Source organism: Pediculus humanus, genomic scaffold, assembly GCF_000006295.1.
Source record: "Pediculus humanus corporis 1103172107995 genomic scaffold, whole genome shotgun sequence".
In the NCBI taxonomy this organism is placed as follows: Eukaryota; Metazoa; Arthropoda; class Insecta; order Psocodea; family Pediculidae; genus Pediculus; species Pediculus humanus.
In genome coordinates this window covers 61,467-75,009 of record NW_002987567.1, presented here as the reverse complement: position 1 = coordinate 75,009, position 13,543 = coordinate 61,467, and the positions used below count along the sequence as shown (strand labels likewise).

The 13,543-nt window shown below is 24.7% G+C and overlaps 3 protein-coding genes across 3 annotated transcripts in view; all 3 read right to left on the bottom strand.

The window, feature by feature from the left end:
• Positions 1–383: 383 nt before the first annotated feature.
• Phum_PHUM404960 (4.1 G protein, putative) lies at positions 384–6,541 on the bottom strand (the record flags this gene model as incomplete). Its single annotated transcript, XM_002428796.1, has 18 exons — positions 384–474; positions 559–777; positions 843–1,037; positions 1,113–1,265; positions 1,341–1,583; positions 1,672–1,747; positions 1,818–1,933; positions 2,017–2,171; positions 2,265–2,417; positions 2,509–2,596; positions 2,691–2,811; positions 2,900–2,997; positions 3,088–3,166; positions 3,798–3,840; positions 3,932–4,036; positions 5,371–5,413; positions 5,636–5,643; positions 6,533–6,541. 18 exons carry the CDS (start codon positions 6,539–6,541, stop codon positions 384–386), a joined length of 1,995 nt encoding a protein of 664 aa, XP_002428841.1.
• A 658-nt stretch (positions 6,542–7,199) lies between these two features.
• Phum_PHUM404950 (zinc finger protein, putative) lies at positions 7,200–11,762 on the bottom strand (the record flags this gene model as incomplete). Its single annotated transcript, XM_002428795.1, has 3 exons — positions 7,200–10,557; positions 10,736–11,025; positions 11,229–11,762. 3 exons carry the CDS (start codon positions 11,760–11,762, stop codon positions 7,200–7,202), a joined length of 4,182 nt encoding a protein of 1,393 aa, XP_002428840.1.
• Positions 11,763–13,448: 1,686 nt separating this feature from the next.
• The window catches only part of Phum_PHUM404840 (uncharacterized protein), a gene marked incomplete at both ends in the record, with an annotated part of 1,422 nt that continues 1,327 nt past the window's right edge, over positions 13,449–13,543 (bottom strand). Inside the window, one exon of the mRNA XM_002428794.1 lies at positions 13,449–13,474. Within this exon, the coding sequence (XP_002428839.1) occupies positions 13,449–13,474 (26 nt within the window). The remainder of the gene's footprint in view (positions 13,475–13,543) is intronic.

Sequence of the window (13,543 nt, the reverse complement as noted above, 5' to 3'; positions counted from 1 at the left end):
ATTTTGAGAGTGAATTCAGGGGTGCCAACAGTGTATTTTTCAATTTCGATAGAAAATAATAGATCGTAAAATAAAAAAAAAAAATTAAACCGAAAAAACAAGTCTTGAAAATGTTTTTTGTTTTATACTTAATTTTTATTATTATTTAAAATTTATTTTTTATATATAAACAAAGTATAGTTTATTATAAAATTACACAAAATTAAACAATTACATTTTTAATATCTTAAAGCAATTTAAAAAAAAAAAAACACCTTAAATTTTATGATCTTTGGATTTCATAAAAAAAGTTTTTTTTTTTTTTAAAATTATGGTTTTCTAAATGTTAAAATTAAATCATTTTAAGTATTTTCTATTTTAATTTAAAGAAACTAAATACTGTGTTAGCAAATATGATAGCTTCTTTCTAAAATTGAATTCTGTTGAATACTGATTTCTGTTTTATCTTCAGTCAATGTTTGTGGTTTTAAATCTCTGTAATTAAAAAATTATAATTTCCTTAAATATTTGTGTCGTTTATAAAAATGACCCTTTTTTTTATGAATTCCTTTTGTCTACCTGTCATAATTTTTTATGTAATGCTTTCTTTTTCCACTCGGTGATGATTGTTTTCTATGAGTTTTCCCTTTAGAATTAGTCTCAACTACTTTATATGGTATGTCTCTTAATTGTGTTTCAGTCATACCTTCAGTATCGATTAATTTAAATTCTAAATGTTTTTTAACTTCATCCGGTAATCTTCCCTTAATAAAATCTGAAGGTGATCTCGACCTAGACCTGAAATTCATAAAGTTAAAAAAAATTATGCTCGACAATATTATTATCCTCCTTTCCATTATTACCTATGCTTTTTATGCTGTTTTCTTTTATATCTGTATGATTTTTCTGATTCTGTTTCCATTCCACTATTTAAATACCCTGAAGTTCTACTTATATTATTAATTACAGTAGCTTGTTGGACTCCAGTGTTTCCTTCTGCTTGTCTTTTTTGAACTTCAAGCCATTGAGGTTCCGAATCAACCAAATCATATCTGGAACTTTATTTTTTAAAAAATACGTTAAATTCAATAGTTTGGGGAGATATGAAATTTTGTCTTTTTTTCTTTTTTTACCTTCTATTCGAACTCCGATTTTTACGTTTATGTTTATGATTTCTTCCTCCATCAGAATCGTTTCCAGATTTATGCCTACGGTGAGATCTACTCGAACATTTGGATAATTCGCTGTCGTTATCAGAAGATCTTCTACTTCTGTGTCTCTTGTGTCTAGGCATAAAATGAACACAAATTTAAATTTTGTTTCCTTTGTTATTTATTTCAATTAATTTTAAATCAAAAAACCTTTTACAACATCTTGAATCGTTAGAACTTTGACTGTCGACGCTCGAAGATCGAATCGAAGTTTTTTGCAAGTTTTGAATCGAACTACAACTTCTTTGATTTTTAATTGATTTTGGGCTAACATTATATAATCCTCTGCTACGACCGGAAGTTGACCATGGTGCACTTCTTGTACTGTGAGGTGATTCCGGTGGATCATTGCCATAGTTTCCAACGGGTAAATTCGTCATTGAACGATAAACTCTAAAATGAAAATTGTTGTAAAAACCGACATTAAAACATTCTTTTAAATTTATATATGTAAAAAAGGTACGAAAAAAAATCAACTTACGAATTAATTGGTTGGGGTACCGATACATTCTTTAAATTATTTTGATTTTTATTTTCTCTCTGCACGATCGTGGGAACTACAAAAAACAATGAATCAGTTACAAGCGTTATTTTAAATTTATTTTTCATAGAGTAAATAAATTTTACCTTCTGAATTATCAAATTGTCGCCTCTGGTATCGCCGACTAGAAGTTCTTAAAAAATGAGGTGGAGTACGTAATTGCATTTGCACGTCAGCTTGAGCTTGCTTTTCCGTCCTTCCGCTAAAAAATAAAAATTTAAACAAGATCAGTGAGTTTGTGTTGTAAAACAAAACGTTTTAGTTAGTTACAAGTATTTTTCATACCTGTACCTGAATTTAGATCCTAATGAAAATATATCGGTCGCAGTTGGAGAAACTTGTAAAAGTCTAAAAAAAGCATGATGTTCGACGCAACTTTTCCAAAGGTGTTTACACGCGGATTTTGACGGTGTTTCAAAACCGTAAGTGTTTTCTTCATTCTGACAATAAATTTGTTTCAAAACAATAATAATAAATATTTTTGACAAAGAAAAAAAAAAATGTAAAGAAATTTATAAAGTATTATTACTCACGTTTCTACCGCATATTTTAATCATAAAATATTTTCCTTTAAAATATATTTTTGAAATTCTTGGCCAAAAATAATGTCCGACTTTATTCTTATATCTTAAAACAATTATTCCACTCGGTGTTAATCCTAAAAAATATTCCACGTTATCTTCTCCCTAAAATATATTATTATTATATTTCAAATGAAATAACCGCCATGATGAAAGATAAATATTGTTTAAAAAAAAAAAATAATAATAATTTTACCAAAACGGGATGAAGATCGACTCCGTACATTTCCAACCATTTTACTTTTTCCAAATAACTAAATTCTGCAGCTGCCGGCATTAATCCTCTGAAAAGAAATATTTTTATAATAAAAACAAAAAAATACAAACAGAAACGAAAAATTGTTTGTTTGTTTGTTTGTTTGTTTGTTTTTTACATACGCCAAATCTTTATGTCGTTCTTCTATTCTCGCTTCCAATTCGGCCGTTTGATTCGAAGTAAATCGAAATTCTGACACGTATCCTTTCGAATGCCTTTTCGGATCGTAATCACCGATTTCCGCTAAAAAAAAAAATAATAAATAATTTTTATAATTAACAAATTTTAAAATTAATAATAATAATAATAATAATAATAATAAATGAATTACATTGAACTGCATATGCTCCCAATTCGGCGGCCGTTTCAAATGATACCGGTAACCTGCCCTGTAAAATATCCTGTTTTACCTGAAGAAAAAACTGATACCTGAAAAAAAAAAAAATTAAATTAAATTATTTTAATTAATTTGAAATTATTATTATTATTATTATTATAAAATTTTAATAATTTAATTACCTCGTGATTTCTTCTAATAATTTACATGGATCAGCAGCATAAAATTTAACACCGAAATATAATGAAAACGGATCGGATCCTATTGAAAAAAAAAAAAAAAATTTATAAAACTTTCTCAATTGTTTTATTATTATTATTATTTCTTCTTCTTCTCCATTAAATTAAAATCAAAATAATAATAATTAATTTTCTTTAATTATATTATTATAAAAAAAAGAAAAATCTTTAAAATTTCCAAATAAATTTAAAACAAAAAATAATAATAAGTTTTGAATTTTAAAAGAAAAAGGAAAATTATTATTATTATTATTATTATTATTATTATTATTATTATTATTATTATTATTATTGAAAAATTTATGTGTTCTCAAGGTTTTTTCTTTTTTTTTTTTCTATACAAGTTTCTTAGTTTGCAATAGAAAAAAAAAAAAACAAGTTGTAACGGATGTTTCAAGTAGTCTCATCTGAATTATTTTTACGGTTGCTCCTAAAATAATGTTTGAGAGTAAATTATTAAGGTTTCACAGGTACAATGAATGACTCACACACATTCATTCATTCATTCATATTCTTTGTATGTATTAAGGATGATTGCAAAGAATTTTTAAACGTTTTATTTAACGAAACACACACGCGCACACACGCACATGACTTGATCATTTTATTATTTTAACTTTTATATATATATATTTAAATAATTATTTAATTACCTTTTAATTGTTTGACGACACCTTTTGTCCCATCCAACCAATGCTGTAGCAAATAATTAAAAAAAAAAAAAATTAATTTTACTTATTTATTAAATAAATAATTAATAATAATAATAATAATAAATTATACAAACGGTTTGATTTGATGAATCCACGTATCTTAATCCGAAATAAGCAGTTTCGAGAAGGTTTAAATGTTTGAAAACGGAATTTAATACTTCTTGACCTTTTGTCACATCCTACAAAAAAATTTTATTATGAATGAATGATTGATTGAATGATTGAATGAATCCCTAAATCATTCAAATCAATTATTGAATACTTTACGGTTTTTTGTACAATCAGTTAAGGTTCAAAATGAACAAAAAAATAAATTAAAATAAAGAGAGAGAGAGAGAGAGAGAAAGAGGGGGGAAGGGGGGGGAAGGGGGAAATAAATTTTATACTTGAAAACCCTGTATATATATATATAACTAAAAAAAAACAATTATTAAAATTAAAGGTTCAACATTTTGATCATTTTTTTTTAAAAAAAAAAAAAGCCCTCGAGGAAAATTAATTTTTAAAAAAATCTCAAACGTTTTTTTTTTTTTTTTTTTAAGTTAATTTTCTATAAAAATGAATTGTAGGTTTAAAATTTTTTTTTTTATTAGGTTTCATAAGGTAGAGGAAACCTGAACGTACAAAATTATGTTATTATTATTATTATTATTATTTCTAAAGGTTTTGTTTTTGAGAAATTTGTGCTTTACATTCCCTTACATTTTATCGAGAAAATGTTTTTTTTACTTTAACATAATCGAATGTTTTTTTGTTTTTGTTTAAAACAAAGGAAAATGTTTTTAACATTTTAATAATTAAAATTTAAATTTTCTTTAGAAATTAATTCCAACAAGTAAAAAAAAAAAAAATTTACTTTGATAAAATATGATGGAAATAATAAATGATGACAACAACAGCCATTTTGAAAAACCAAACAAACAAACAAACAAACAAAACAGAAATTTTTTTTTAAATAAATAAAGAACTTGAAGAAAAACAATAAAAAAATTATAATTTAAATTTAAATTTAAATAAATTTATTTATGTGTGTGTGTGTGTGTGAGAGAGAGAGAGAGAGATACAAGACTTAATAATAATATAAAAATATTAATTTACATTTTTACATTATCAAATATTTATTCTTTTACATTTTGTTTTGTTATGTGCTTTGAATGAACAACAAAAAACATTTTTTTTTGTTTTTTTTTTTTTTTTGTTTTGTTTTTTGTACATGTAATGGTAGCATTTCAATTTTTTTTTTTTTTCAGTCACGATTTTCTTGATGTTTTCTCGTCAGCATGTAACAAAAAAAAAAAAAATTGTAGTAAAAGACACGCATGCCTTAAGGGTAATTAAAACATATTTTATAAAATAGTCATAAGTTCTAAAAAAAAAAAAAAAATCATTTAATTTTCTAACATTTAAAAAAAAAAAATTTTTAATTTTTAAATGGCGTGTTTATAAACCGTAAAATTTAAAACTTTCACGAGAAATGAAAATAAGAAAGAAAGAAAAATAAAGAAAAACGTACCTGAATTTCTCTAATAAGTTCCTGTTCATCCAAAAGTATTATCCTACAATTATATGATTTACTTTTTTTACAAAAGCACTGCATATTATTTATTTATTTATCCATAAGAAAATTAAATATAATAATAAATTCACTTCATTCTGCAACAAATAATAATAATAATAATAACATTTAGTGAATAATTTAATTTTATGTAATAAAATTTTTTATAGTTTACATAATTACAAATGATATCATGTTAAATTTTTTATTCTCACTTATGTACCTATGTACCTATGTAAAAATATATATTTATGTAATGTGAGTATTTAATTTTTTATTTAATAACTGATTTTATTTTTTTAATAAATAACCAAAGTGAAATCAACTGTGACAATTGTTTAACAACAAATAAGTTAATATAAATAATATAAATTATTAATAATAATAATAATAATAATTTGAATTTAAATTGATTGATAAATAAATCAATATATATATATATATATATATATATATTTTATTTATAAATTAAATTATTATTAATAAATAAACTTTCTATTTTTGTTTTTAATTTTTTTTTGCAATTAATAACAATGACTTTTTAAAAAAAAAAAAGAAATTTTTTTTTTTTTTATTTAAACAAATGATTTTATTGTTGTATTAATTATTGAATTGTTATTGTTAACCATGAAAAAAAAATATTTTAATAAATAACATTACCTTTTTATTTATTTATTTATTTATTTTATCACACCCTTATTTAACACAAACGATTCATTCATTCATTCACTGACAGTAAATAAAATAAAAACTCTAGTCACAAATTTAATTTAACACAAAAAAAAAAAATTTCATAGAATAAAAAAACGTTAGTTAAAAATCAACGTTAAAAAAAAAAATATATAATAATATTAATATATATATTAATAAAAATTAAACAAAGAGTTCCGTTTCACGGTGAAAAGGACAGTGACCGCCCTCATATCGTTTTATTCAGGTATGTGACCACCATTAAAACACAAACTCACATCCGAACCTAAACAAAATCAGGTATCAACTGTGCGCAAACAATTACACAAACATTCCAGGTAAAAAGTATCCTTCCACGTCAAAATTTAATAAGATTTTAAAAACTCGCGCCTTTTTTTTCGTTTTGTTTTGTTTTGTTTTAACCGATTACCTTAAGCATTTTAACTATTTCCCCCCTTTTTTAAAAAACGCCCAGTAATTAATTTTTTTTTTCATTCATTTTTAAAATAATAATTCTTTTTTTTATTTCATTTAAAAAAAAAAAACTTATGAATTTATATACATTTTTTTATTTTTTAAAAACAATTATATTTTTTTTTTTTTGTCAATGACATAATAATTAACAAAACAAGATATAAGTAAGTAAGTAAGTAAGTAAAAAAAAACCTTGGTTGTTTTAGGTAACATCTTCACTTTTTAACATTTAAAATATTGTTTTTAAAAGAGAGAGAGAGAGAGAGAGAGAAAAACAAATAAATCAACGGTGAAAAATATTTTTAAATCAATAATATCAGTCTTTAAAAAAAAAAAAAAAAAGAAAAATTACTAATCTCTCTTTTAGTTATAACAAAAAAAAAAAACTTAATTTACAATTTTATTACAAACTAATAGAAAAACGGCAGTAACGGTTTTTTTCTCGAAACCGGAAACTCATCCATTTTATTATAAATAATATTATTAAAGCTGACTCATTTTGGTGACTAAAATACACACCCCTTATAAGTAAAAAAATTTTATATTATTTGTACTTTTTTTTTTAATTATTTCGTCACAATCTTGTAAGAGAAAATAATAATAATAATAATAATAAATGAATATTATTTGACTTTTCCATCTTTTTTAAATTCTTTAAGGAACGCCATTCCGTGTATTCGAAAATGTTTCGTGAGATCTATGGCTCTTTCGAATTGATCCTTACAAACTTTACATTGATTTTCTTTCAATGGCTCACTTTCGGATTCGGGATTCGATTCTTTTTTCAAATTACAACATTCGTTTTCAATTATGTATCTCTCCGTGTTTTTAATCTTGTGAAAAGCGTGCAAGTGTTTTTCCAAAGATGGCCGAACTACGAAACATTCACCGCATTCCATGCACTGATACGTGTTTTCTTCTAACCTGTGTTGAACTATGTGTTCCCGAAAATCGTTTTGCTCTTGGAAAACTTCTTTGCACATGGCGCAACTAAATTTCTTATTCACGTCCGGTAATTTGTTCGTTATTAATTGTCCGGATGAAAAATCATCCTTGTCGTCGTGTTGACTACTTATCTTTTTATAATATTGTAATTTCGATGACAATTTTCTTTTTCGTTTCGTCGGAGAACAAACGTTTTCTTCTCTTTCGAAATTTTTCTCGATGAAATCAACTTCTTTATCCGATCTCCTCCGCTCTTTTAATTTTCCAGGTTCGACGATTTTACGCGGTCTTCCCCTTTTTTTTTCGCCCGTTTTCACGTTGTCCGATCCGTTATCCGGATTTTTTTTATACGTTCGCTGAAGTGGAAAATCTTTTGAAAATTCAATTTTTTCCCCCTGAGATTCTTCGTCTGTTTTATTAGGCACGTCGTGATGTCTTAGTATCTTGAGAGATCTTCCACGAAGTTTGATACCGTTGAGAACTTTTTTCCTATACGTTTTCAAATCCTGACTGTACCTGTTATTTTTTAACGTCGAGTGTTTCTTGTACAGTTCCAGACATTTTTCCTTCCTCGCAATCAAATCGAATAAATAATCTACAAATTTATGATCCACGTTTTCCAATTTATTTAAAAGTTTTTGTTTTTTCACGTCGTTATTTTTATCACACGTTTCCGTCGCATTTTCGAGTCTTGGCGAACCGTTTCCTGTTACAGCCGGAGTAAAATCCGAATCACTATCCGAATTATCATTTTCATCCAAACTATACTCCGATTCTGAACTTTCCCTATACCTTTTAGGTTTTTTAACGACTCGTTTCGACGAATAATTTTTCAAACTTGACGATTTAGCTTTGGGTTCGAGGTATAAAATGGACTTTTTCTTTTTCGTCTTTTTTAATTTTTCCGCCATTTGTAAAGATTCGTAAAATTCAGACCAAACTTCGCTTTCCCTTTTCAATTTGTCCGTTCCTTTGGGTTTAAACGTGAAACCTTCCCCTAAATTTGAGTTTTTATTCGACATCCCTTCAGAATCGGATACGTTACTCCAACTTGAATCTTTTGAATTGTCCCAGTCTTCTTTCATGTCTACGGAAACATTTCCTATTTTTTTACTAATCATTTCGGACGAATTAAATGCATTGATTTTTTTCGAAGGATTTATTACGTAATTTTGATTACGATTATCGAAAAACAAATTTTGTTGCAAGTTCATGGATGAGGTATCCAACACGATATTCCCTTCCTTTTCCAAAATGTCATTTTTTTTGTTTGGCGTTATAAATAACTGATTGTTAATTTTAATTTTTTTAAAATTGTTATTATTTCCTTTTGGTAATCTTTGAATACTTCTCAAACCGGAATCTTGCAAAAGTTCCGAATTTTCCATTTTAATATCGTTGCTTTGTTCGGAATCCGCCATCTTGTTTTCTTCGTCGTATGAGGTGGCGGTGATATTTTTAATATCCGTTTCCGATTGCCCTTCATTTTCTTCAATTTTTTCACTACTTTTAACAGATAAATTAACCGTCCAATAAACGTCCATCGAATTCGATTTATTTTCTATTTTTTTTCCTTCTCCCGTAAAATTTTCCTTTTCGTCCTCGTTGAAATAATTATTATTTTCGTTTGTATTCAAGGCTTTTTTTTGAGTTTCATTCAACGCGTCTTCGTTATTTTCAAGAATGTATTCGTTATTCGGCGAATTCGATTTCAATTCTATGCATTTTTTCTTTTTCTGAATCGTTTTTTTCCGTATGCCGTGTCCAAATTTATTTTTGAAATGATTTTTTGGAAGAATTTTATTTTCTTCGTAGGATTGTACGGGGTTCTGCTTCGAATCATCTGAATTTTTTGAATTCTTGTTCGATATCGTTATATTGAGAGCTGCATCTGGATGATAATATTCCAGATGAAGTTTAAATTGATGTAATGTCGAACTGTTTTTCGGAAATAAAACAATACAAAATGGACAAGTGAAAAATGAATTTCCCAATTTTATTTTCGTTTTTTCATTCGAATGATATTTCATTGTTAAATCATCCGGTTGTAAATTTTCCATTTCTTGTTCTTGTTCACAATTATAATTGTCGTTGATGTTTTCTTCTTCTTCATTTTCTATTAAAATTTTTTTGGAAACCATTAAACCAGTCTTTTCGTCCAATTGCAAAACGACATTGTAATTACTGGACGATTCTTCATTTTTTTCCTCGTAATTCCCGGAAGTATTTTCCAACGGTTTCGGACCCTGACTTTTTACGTAACCCAAATGATCACAAGGAATATAATCATAACAAATTTTTGATGAATCTGATGACGATTCTTTTTTATCTTCAGCACCATGTTCTGAATTTTCCGGTTCTACGATGGTACAATTATCTTCGTTTGAATTAAATTCATCAGAATGAATATTAGAAATTTTAATAAGGCTTTTACTTTGTTGGGATTTAACTTGTTCATTCGATTTAATTTCATCTATACCTAATTGTATAGCCTGAGATTCAAAATTTTTTGGACAAGTTTCAGTTGAAAGACTATCGGTTATTTTATTACTACATTCAAGTTCTCTTTTATCGAAATTTTCATCCGATTTCTTATTAAAATTTGTATTTATAGGAATTAATTTATTATTTTCAGATGATAGAAAAGAATTATCTTTTTCACAATTTATGATTTTACAATCATCAAATTTTTCTGTTGAACACTTTTGGTTTATATCATCAAATTCTTCAACTGTTGTAAATGGTTCATTTGTTTGAGATCTTTCCGCATTGGGTGTATTGTCTTTTTGCTTATTGATTTCTAATTGAATGATGTCTTGAGTTTTTAAACTCTTTTGCAAATTTCCCCATTCTGGGGGTAGCATACCCTTTTTATTGCAAAATTGTATGTGAGAACGAAAAGCTCCGACAACATTAAATGAATTTCCGCATAAACATTTGTACTCAATTTCGTAGGAATCGGGATTTTCACGATGCTGATGAATGTGTTTTTCATACATGAAGCTAGGTATCACCGTGTTGGAACACAAAGTACATCTAAAATAATTTAAATATTGCGCCTGAAAATATTAATAAATAAATAATTTATTGAAGTTTATACTTAAACAAAATTAAAAAGTTACAAAAAACTTACAAAATATTTTTACAAGGTTTTTATTTATGAGAACGTAAAAAAAATATATAAAAAAAAGAAATTTATATACATACCTTTAACTTTTGATGATTTTTACTCATATGATTATTAAATTCTTCAGAATTGGAAAACAATAAACTGCAGTGTGAACATCTAAACATGCTATGCAAATGAACTTCTTGAATATGTTCTAAAAATTTGCTAGTAGTGAATTTTATACCAGGACAACTTTGGCACTTGTAGTTTACTGTTTTGTACACATGAAAGCACTTATTGGTCAAGTGCAAAGTAAGAAAGTATGCATTACTATAAATTACACCACAATCTGGACAAACGAAAGGATTTTCCATGGTATGAATTCTGGTATGAGCCTGAAACAAAATAATAAAACAGTTAGAAAATGTCACATGACAAAAAAAAAAAAAAATCAAGTATCATAATAATATTAAAAAGTACCGTTAGAATTTTAAAAACACTAATTTCGTTTAGTAACTTGTCGAAAACAAATAATAAGTAATAATTTTCTTTTTTTAAATAAATTCAGTATTGAAAAATTAATGTATAATGAACAAACCTCTAGAGCACAAACAGATTGAAATGGAAAACAACAAATCTTGCAAAAATAAAAAGTACAATTGCTTGTATCGAAACCCATAAAATGATTGTAAATAGTTGAAAACATGATTTTAAAACACTCTGGACAGACCAAAGATCTACATTCTCCACATCTGAGTCTTCTGTTGACAATTTTAAAACTTTTCGGATCATGTAGACAACTTGATCTTAAATCTCCATGATTTTCAATATCATCAAAACTAATAATTTTATTATTTTGAATTTTTTTTTCTGGAGCTGGTAACATTGGCGTAGTTATATTATTAAACATACTACAATTATTTTTTTTATCGAGTAATATTTGATTTTCATCATTTACTGCATTATTATCAAAATTGTTATTATTTTCTCTAATATCATTAGTCTCTGTTTCCAAATTTGAAACTATTTTTTCCTTAATGGGGACATTTTCAAAAAATTTTTTGGCTTCGCTCCATATAGAATTAATTTTGACAAAAGTATCGGAAGAATCATTTTGAATTTTTGAATCCATTTTTTTTTTAAGTTATTTTTTTTAAAATGAAAAAAAAAAAAAAAAAATTATACAATCATACATAAAAATACAATATATAGAAAAAAAAATTTTTAATATTTTCACTGAAATAATTATTTTATAATATTCTGAAGTTAAAAAAAAAAACAGGTATTAAATAATATTACAATTGAAATTATTAATAAATTTCCTAAGTTTTTTGTCACAATTTTGCCTCCGCGTTCTTATTTAATAATTTTTTATAAAAAGGAAGGCCTTTGTATTTTGTTTTGTCCCAAAAAAAATTAAAATAAAATAATTAATTTTTTTTTTCCAAAAAAAAAAAAAAAATTTCGCCATACTAAGTATAAATTTTTTAGTCCGACTTTAAAAAAAAAAAAAAAAAAAAAAACAATTTATATTATTTAATACAACAAAAAAAAAAACATTTTATTAAAAGTTTTATATAATTCTTCATATTATATTTTTATATTTAGCTGATCATAAAATAAGTTTAATATTTAAGGTTTTAATTATTTTTTTGTTAAATAAAAAATAAATAAATATCTATGTGAATAAATTTATTAACAAATTTGGCGTAAAATCATCTGTGGAAAAATTAAATATGTAAAAAAAAAAAAAAAAGTATTGGTTAAATATTGAAAGTTTTACACTAATGTTACAGTTTTTTTTTTTTTTTTTTTTTTTTGTAGAAAAATACACCAAAAAACTATCATGGTTTGTTTACAATTAATTACCTTTAATTAAAATTATAAATACTTTTTCATTGTCTAAAACTCATATTATTAATAAATTGAAATGTAATAATTCAATAATTACATAATTATCGAAGTTAATCACTATTATACTTTATTAAAAATGCCCATGTAACAAAAACAAAATTATAATAAGATATTTTGAAATGGGTAATAATTATTTTAATTAAATTTAAACTTGTTAAAATTTTATTTTAACAAACTCTAATTTACGATAACAGCGAAGTACTTGTTTCACCGCCTTTTATAACAAAAACAAGAGAATTCTGTCAAAGAATTAATAATATATATATATTATACTCTATGACATTTATACTCCCTTAGATTATACACCGGTCAATTCTTTTTTTTTTTTTTAAGTATTAAATATCATCAATTACAATTATAACAATTTAAAAATGTTATTATAATAATTTTATAAATTATTTATTATCTTATTTTATTAATATTGATAAATTTTACTACTTACAAAGTTATAATAATCAGAAGAACGTTATGTGATGAAATACTCTTTACTTTAAAAAAGATTTTTCATATTTTTTCATAATTTAAATAAGAAAATTTATTTATTTATTTAAAAATTAATTTTGTGTTTTACTTTTTACGCTTATTTTAATTAAAAAATTTTTCGAAAATAATATGGGAAAAATTGAAAAGACTTTTGTTATTTTTTATTTTTAATAAATACAAAGTTAAAACTTACATTTGTAGAAATTATTTTCAATAAAATTTTTCTATTCACTTTTCCGACAAAAATTTATCTACTAATAATCACTTAATCATTAGTTACAACTTGAGAAAAAAATTTAGTATTTCGTAAAAATGAAAATATTAATTTCCTACGAAATTTTCCTACAAATTGTCCGCCATTTTTATTTAATAACGTTATGACGTCATAACGTGCAGAATTACGTTATGATTTAATTCCTAATTATTTATTATTTAATTCATTACACTCTGCATATAAGAACATAGTTTAATAATTAATTTTGAATTAGTATTACGTTAAAAAGTATAAATAAGTTA